Consider the following 8,486-nt stretch of genomic DNA (forward strand, 5'->3'; position numbering starts at 1 on the left):
AAATAAAATAAAATAAAATAAGGAACTTGAGGAAGAATTTAAAAAAAGAAAAAAAGACACTATCATCACCAATGGCTACTTCTGGGGAGGGAAGTACTGAAACTTTTATTTTCCCCTTTATATTCTTCTAGACCATTCACTTTTTTTTAAGTAATGGTACCATCAAAAAGGTTACAGTGCAAGATCTCCCTTGTGTCAATCAGTCAGATCAATTCAATAACATCTAGTTTTAAAAGAAGAATTTTCTGGCAACCTACATAAAGTCATCTTAACCACAAAAGAAAGTGCTCCATCATCTGAACGACGAGCCTTGGAGGAGAACTGGGGGCAACTGAGGAACGGGGAACCTCAACTTGGTCTCACCCCAAAAGGTTTCGGCGAAGGTTCTCAGACACAGATGGGGCTCATAAAACAATGTAAACTTAATTTCATCTTTACAACCTGAGATCCATTCAAACATAAAAATGGGTCAGAAGGCCCATGCCTGTGTTGGGGACCCAGTATAGCTCCATTTCCTTGCCAAGCTGGGGGGAGCACCCTCCCTGGAATTTCCAACGCTTTATTATTACCACAAGGCATTTTCTTTGTGCTTTATGCATTTTGCAGAATGCTCCAGGCAAGATTTTTATGAGATGGGCTCTGTGGTTCCTGTGACCATGGTATCATGGGGCCTTTGCATGTGCTCCTCCCTCTCTGGGACTCTGTTCCCCCAGATCCTTGCATGGCTAGCTTTGCCACCGAGGTCTTAGGTCAAATGTCACCTCCTCCGAAAGGCTTTCTGTGGACGTCCCTGTATGGTAGCTTGCACTCGCCCCAGTTCTTCCTGGTTTATGTCTTTGCAGCACTCACCACCATCTGAAGTCATTTTGGTCATCCCCAGTGTGAACTCCATGAGAACATGGCCTGGTCTTGTTCACTGCTGAATCCCCAGTGTCTAGAACAGGGGCAGCACATAGTAGATTCTCAATTAATAACAAATGAATGAATGAATGAATGAATGAAAAAATGGTGTGGAAAGAAGAGAATGGATGCAGGGTCTTAAAAGACCGCACTCGAGTTCATCCTGGGAAAACTTAGGCACTTGATAAATGCTCTCCAAGGAAGTAGACCGAGATTCTCAGAAAACACAGAGAGAGGGAAGGGGAAAGTCCCCTAAAATCTCAATTACCACCTAAGGATTACAGGTGGTAATCTAACGCCACCCTCCCTGGTCATTAACACCCAATTCCCAGAACTTGGCAACTCACCAGGAGATGCATCCCCCAATTAAACCAAGGGGACACTTAAGTAGAATCTCAAATTGTAATTTTCCACCTATCCTGGGGCAGTTGAAGATGAAGGAGTGAAGCTTTTCAAAGCTGATCTCTAAAGACAGGGGTTTTCACCGGTGAGACTGAACTATCCCACACTGCAACCAGAGGGATAAAGGTAGAAAGACAGCCCTCAGCCGAGAGAGGCCGCTGCACATTCCTTCTGTAGCTAATTGGAGTTTAACCTCCTTAACGTCTCCTTAAGCTTCTCCATGGCAACCCCAATAAGCCAATTACGGGGCAAGTGCCGCAGCCTACAGCATCTTAGGGACATGCAAGAATGAAGACCAAGGTCTTACCCTAAATTTCTTCTCCATATTCGTCCGCGCTGGTGGCTGTGTGATTTCATGCCCCAGGGGACATTTGGCAATGTCTGGAGACATTTTTGCTTGTCACAACAAGGGGAGGTGCCACTGGCATCTAGTGGGTAGAGGCCTGGGATGCTGCTAGCCAGCCTACAATGCACAGGACAGCTCCCACACCATACAAAATGATCTGGCCAAGATGTCAACAGGGCTGACGTTGGGAAACTGTGCACCACGCCCCCGCCCCCAAAATTTGGCTCCCTCAAAGGCCCCGCTCAACCCCACAGCCCTCAAGAGGTAAGTATAGGTCCACACCTCCACCGACGGAGACGCCATCCTGGGGTTCTTGCCAAGCTGGGGCAAGCTTGCCTCAGGATGTTTGGGCTCTTGTGAGTCTCCCAATCCACTTATTCGTTTTTGTAAAATGTCTGGGCAAGTTTTTACGAGCTAGAGTTTTACTGACCATTAAGATCTAATAATATCCTTGTCTCGGTGTGCCAATTGTAAAAAAAAAAAAAAAAAAAAAAAAACTACTAATAAAAGCTAGGTCTTACCTCACCGTGAAAACCTAGAGCCAACAGGACAAATCAGACGCGTGTTTCGAATTCCACAGGCGTCCCTGAGTCGGCCCCTGCGCTCCTGCCAACGTGGCCGCGCCAGAGCCAGGGCCTTCCCGTCACCAAACCAGTAAGTCACATCAGCCCCAGTCACGTCACCAAAAAGTTGGCTTCACAGCAGGAGGTGCCAACTCGAATGCCAACAGGTGCCAGGTGGGCTCCATCAGTGAGGGAAGCAGACCAGGCGTGAGGAGCACAGTGGAAAAAGGCGACAGACACTTGGCCTTAAAATGAAAGCCACTACAAGGGGTGGGGACTGCGGCAAACTGGGATGAGGGGGCCTGTCCTGGAGGGGGCAGCCCCAGCTGTCTACCACCGTGCACACAGGCAGGCCTGGTGCTATCGGGTCTTCTGATTTTTCAGGAGAAGCCAGAAATCCAGATGTTTCCGTCTTCCGACCAATAAATATTGGAAACTATGGTAATTCATATAATTAAAATAAAGTCAAGCCAGCTCTCTGGTGGGCTAGCTCTAGCCCCCCAGTTTGGAACTCATCCCTCAAACACTCAAATTCAAATATCGACTGAAAACAAACAAAACCAATTCAACAACAAATGCTGACTGAGCCCCTGATGCATGAAGCACCAGGGACTGGGAAAAGAGAAATGGATGAGACCCCGCTCTGACCCTGGCGAGGCAGCGTGACGGGGACGTGGAGGACACGGTCTGAGCATCCGTTCCGGACGGCCGAGTGGCTACTTCATCCTCATCTGCGGAGAGAGGCTTCCGCCCAGCCCAAAAGCCATCCTAGCGTTGCATGTCATTCATCCTTTCAACAAATACCGCTGACCCTTGAGCAACACGGGCCGAACCGCACGGGTCCACTTATTTGCCAATTTCTCCTGCCTCTGCCACGCCTAGACAGCAAGGCCAAGCCCTCCTCGGCCTACTCAACGAGAAGACGAGGATGAAGACCTAATGACCACTTCCACTTAACGAATAGTAAATATATCTTCTCTTAGGATTTTAACATTTTTTCTCTGGCTTACTTTAACAATACTGTATATAATACATATAACACACAAAATATGTATATTTCAACGGTTTATGTTATCAGTAAGGCTTCCAGTCAACAGTAGGCTATTAGTAAAGATTGGGGGAGTCAAAAGTTATACATGAATTTTCGACTGTGTGGCGGGGTTGGGCACCCCTAACCCTCACGTTGCTCAAGGTTCCACTGTATTTACCGAGCACCAGGCACCGTTCTAGGTGCCGGGATTATAGCTGTAAACACACACAGGCAAAAATCCCTGTCCCTGTGGAGTTGACCTTTTGGTGGACGTATACACAGAGCAGACACAATAAATAGATAAAATATCTGTGTATTAGAAGGCAGTAAGTGCTGGCGGGGGGATGGAGGATAGGTGGGGAGCACAGGGAAGTGGCAGGGGGTCAGGGAAAGGATGCCTGAGGTGACTTCTGACAAGATTTGAAAGTGGGGGAGCACTCCCGGCAGTGGAAACAGCAAGTGCAAAGGCCCTGAGGCAGGTGTGGCAGGAACACAGTGAGACAGAAAGCAGCAAGGAAGAAAGTCAGAGAGGTGATGGGGACAGATGCTGCCGGGCCTTGGAGGCCCCTCGGAGCCCTTTGGCTTTTACCCTGAAACACTGTGCCACTGCAGTTTTAGAACAAGAGGGACAGGCTCTCACCTGTGTTTTGTTTTGTTGCAACAGCATCTTGCTCTGTCACCCAGGTTGGAGGGCAGTGGCATCATCATAGCTCAAACTCCTGGCTCAAGCAACCTTCCCACCTCTGTCTCCCACAGTGCTGGGATTACAGGTGTGAGCCACCGCACCTGGCCTCTGACCTGTATTTTAAGAGTCCCTCTGGCTGCTGGGCTGAAACTAGACTGTGGGGTCCAGGGCACGAGCAGGAGAGCAGCGAAGAAGCAACTGTTCCAATCCAGGAACTGGCCGACAGTTGACAGTTGCCGGGGAGGCCATGAGAAGCAGGCAGAGCTGGATACATTTCGAAGGCGTGGGGAGCAGGATGTGCGGACAGATCAGATTCAGAGTGGGAGGGAAAGAGGAGTCAAGGCCGACGCAGTCTTCGGCCTGAGTGTCCGTGAGGAAGGGGCTGCCCTGCCGTTAACGGAGATGGGGCAGGCAGGAGAAGGGGAGCCCAAGTTCCTGGTAAGTTGGAGACACCCAGGAGACACGCGGGTGGAGAGATCGCTTCCTGAAAGTTGAGCCCACAAAGGCAAGGCACCGTGAAGACTGTCACAGACGGAGCTGGTCCCAGAGCAAGGAGAACAGAACCCTGGGAGCGTCTCAGCCAAGCGCTGCAAGGCCAGAGGCGACCTCGGGAACCCTGCTCAGGCCCCTCGAAGGTTGCCCTCGCCTCCTCCCAAAGCCATTCACCTTTTACCTCGGGCTCTGTCATTCTGGGGCTCGGATGCCACATCCACGCGGCGGGGTGAGTAGACCCCACTAGTTCCCTTTCAGCTCTAATAATCCGTAAGGCAGTGAGGGGGCTTCAGAGGAGGGGTGGACAAACAGGGGAAGAAGAGAGGAGGTGGAAGAAGGCAAAGGGACGAGTTTGAAAACCGAAACAGCACTTGGAGGAGAGGAAAAGAACTGGCTCTTCATGGACTGCTGTGGCGCCAAGGGGAGGAATTAAGGCAGGAATTAGACTGACGCCAAGGCCAGACCTAACCCCAAGAGGAATTTCTAATAGCTTCTAAGATATTCCTCTTGGCAGCAAAATCAAATATTCAGGGGTTTACCGAGTTGGAGAATGGCACAGAGCATCTCAGGGGCAAACAGCCCCAGAACCAACTTACTGCGACACCTTACGGCAGGTGCAGCAGCAAAAATGAACTAGAGAATTCCAGGCGGTGATGACCACTGACATTTACCCAGTGTGACCTCCGTGCCAAGCAGCAACATGCTAAGTACCTGCCAGGGATCCGCCTGCTCATCCCTCGAACCACTGCTATTCGCCGGTGAGAAGTAGTAACTCGCCTAAGCTGCAGAGCCAGATTTGAACCCAGGGAATCAGAGCGCTTGCTCTGAGCCACCACGCTACATTGCTGAGGCTTTTCCTCAACTTTTCCATATTTTCCAATTTTTCGACACCAGGCATGAAACACATTCATAAGCATTTTTTTCAAATTAACTTGTAGGCCAGGCATGGTGGCTCACACCTGTAATCCTAGCACTCTGGGAAGCCAAGGTGGGAGGATCTCTTGAGGTCAGGAATTTGAGACCAGCCTGAGTAACACAGCAAGACCTCGTCTCTACAAAAAATAGAAAACTTAGCCGGGCGTGGTGGCATAAGCTTGTAGCCCTGGCTACTCGGGAAGCTAAGGCAGGAGGATCGCTTGAGCCCAGGAGTTGGAGGTTGTAGTGAGCTGTGATGACACTACTGCACCCTAGCCTGGGTGACAGAGTGAAGCTCTATCTCAAAAAAAAAAAAAAAAAATTAATTTGCAAATCTCTTCACTTATAAAGTCTTAAGAACAAGAAAAGTAAAACAAACAAAAAATTAACTTGCAAAGAAAGGCCCAGGCCCATTTTCCAAACATCATTCAAACATTAGCCACGAAACAGCCCCTCCTGCCAGCCTCTCACCTCCAATGATGAAAGAAAGCCAAGTACAGCAGGACTCAGCCCATTGTCCACGTAAATAACCAAGTTCCTCTTTTCTCATCCCAGAGCATTTGCCCGGGTACAGGTGACAAATCAACAGAACCCTCACCATGGACCGTTTCCACATTCTGGTTTTTCCGGACATTTCCTGGGGCTCACAGGCAGACACTGGCCCAGCAACAAAGCTCAGATAGAGTCACACGAGGCCCAGTAACCTTGATTTCTAAGCACGTGACCTTGGTCACAAAAGGAGCCAGGCAGGACTGGGTGGGCAGACTCCACCAGCTGAAGAAAAAGTGAACAAAGGACAGGAACTGGAAACACACATCATCTTTGGAAAGAGTAATAATAACTATTGTTGATCTCTGTGCAGGGCACAGGCTGAGCTGCTTCCAAAGGTTAACTCATTCATTCTTCACAACCACCTTAGGAGGCTGGGGTATTTTTTGGCCTCTGCCCCATTTCACAGATGAGGAAACTGAGGCACAGGGAAGCAGAGCGGCTTGCTCGAGGTCACACAGTCTGTCTTGGCCTTGAGCACGCTGCCTTGGAAAACACAGAAGCTACTTGCTTTCTATAAATTACAGTCAGATTCTCCTGCTCATGCTCCAGCTGCCTGCTCTCAAATTCTGGTTCCAGGGCACCCCCAGAAACTGGAGCATCCAGCAAGTCCAGCAATCCAGAGGGAGGAGGGACAGAGGACATATGCACGGACAAAAAGATTGGGGGACAATAGGGGGACTTGCCAGAGATAAAGGTCAGCAACCCCGAGCAAAACCCAAATCACATGGGTTGGGTTTTCTAGACTTTTAGCTACTTTCTTACACCGGGCATGAAACATATTAATAAGCATTCTTTAAAAATTAACTCACAAATCTTATATCACAGAGTCCTTGGAAGGAGAGAAAAAAACACATCTGGACTTCTTGGATTAGTTTAAGCTAAATAAACAGAGGGCGCTCCAAACATACTAATTAGCCACCAATAGCCAGTTTCCATCAATAAAATACATCCTGATACAAAATCTCATTTATGGTCACCTATTTTCCCCTCCCCTTAATTTAGGAGTAGAAAATAAACAAAGAAATACTCCAGAATTCACTGCAGTGCTAGCCCAGATCACCACGTGCATCCTTGCAAAAATCATCTTGTTGGTATTCCATCTGGTACAGGGAGCAGAGGATCCACAGGTTTTCCTCTCTCTGCTAAAGAGAGCCCACCTGCGAAGAGGCTCCCATCATCCCTGAATGCAGCTTCTGTGCTATTTATAGATCTGGAGTAAATCTCTGACCCCACTGGCCTAAAAATGGGAGACATCAAAGTGGGGTTGGTCGTTCGACAAAATGATATCCCTCAAAAATAAAGCCTTCCAGCAGGGGCCCTGGAGAAATGACTTTCCAACATTCCAAATGCAGCCTTCAAGGAAAGAACCACAAACAGGACAAGAAGGTATTCTGGGATGCTAATCACCAGCTCCAAGAGCCAAGGGTGTTTCTCCCGATTCCTAAACAGAAGGGAGAAAATGATCGAGTCCAGATTTGCCTACTGTGTTTACCAATAATCAAAACGGCATGACACAAGTGCCCTCCCGGAACAAAGGGACAAAGCACATTACAGTGAGGCTAAAACCCACAACACTGGGGATCAGACCACAGAAAGTGGACTCTGGACACCCAGCCAGATTGGGCACTCAACATTTCAGAAGAAAATTTACCGGGGTAAAACCTCTGGGACATCCCCAGAGAAAAGCCTCAGGTGTTACAGGGGTGGGAGGGCACAACCACGGGTACCAGAGTCCTGGGCACCCTCAGCTGCACCCCAAACGCAACCCGAAGGTGAGGCAGGACACGTCCTTCTTCCCTGACCGCCCCCCCGGCCCCCCACCTTCCTCCCCTGTTCCCCCAAACTTCCCCTGGATTATTTAGGCAGAAAGAAAGAGAAAGACAAAAATAGGTAACCAAAGATAGGAGAGTAACATGGATGTAAAACAGCTGGAAGGGGGGACAATCAGTGGGAAGTCCCTTTCCACACTCTCAGCCCCTCCCCAGGTCATCCCTTGGGTAATGGGGTGTTTTTGTGAAAGGGGGCACCCCAGCCTACAAAGAAGATGGGAGAACAGAAGCAGGGAGACACTTCCCTTTCCTGCCTCCATCTCTAGCGTCCCCTTCCTTGAAGCTTGTTTTTAGCTGGAGGAGGGAACCCCAAAGCAGGCAGGCCTCCTCCCCCAGGCTCCGGCCCCTGACCCTCCGCTCCAAACCCCAGGGCTGGGCACATGGACCCCGCACGCCCGGCTCCCCTGGAACTGAGTCCCCCAAGCTTCCCCCCCATCCGCTGGACCCCCGAAGGGGCCCGGCCGCGAGCGAGCGGGGCGGGGGTGCGAGCCCCAGCCGGCTGCCGGTGGGACCCGGACGCCCCAGGAGGCTGCGGGCCCGGCGCTTCCCCCCGCGGGCCGGCCTCCGTCCCCGCCGCCGGCCTCCCCGCTCCCCGCCGGCCCCACGCGGCCCGCCGGCCGCCCAGCACGTACCCAGAGGGGGTCGGAGCCATCGGCGCTGCAGAAGCCCCGGAGCTCCATGCGGCCGGCGCGGGCACCCGAGGGCGGCAACCGGGCGGCGGGCGGACGGGCCCGGCTGCTGGCGGCGGCGGCGGCGGCGGGAGGGCGGCGCG

General features: G+C 50.9%; 1 protein-coding gene across 1 annotated transcript in view; it reads right to left on the reverse strand.

Annotated features, from left to right (window-relative positions):
• ABCC1 (ATP-binding cassette, sub-family C (CFTR/MRP), member 1) overlaps positions 1-8,394 on the reverse strand; it is a 128,473-nt gene extending 120,079 nt beyond the window's left edge. Inside the window, exon 1 of the mRNA XM_012647557.1 lies at positions 8,347-8,394. Coding sequence (XP_012503011.1) covers positions 8,347-8,394 — 48 coding nt within the window. The remainder of the gene's footprint in view (positions 1-8,346) is intronic.
• Positions 8,395-8,486: the final 92 nt, after the last annotated feature.

This window comes from Propithecus coquereli, unplaced genomic scaffold (assembly GCF_000956105.1).
Source record: "Propithecus coquereli isolate 6110/MARCELLA unplaced genomic scaffold, Pcoq_1.0 Scaffold27, whole genome shotgun sequence".
Classification (NCBI taxonomy): Eukaryota; Metazoa; Chordata; class Mammalia; order Primates; family Indriidae; genus Propithecus; species Propithecus coquereli.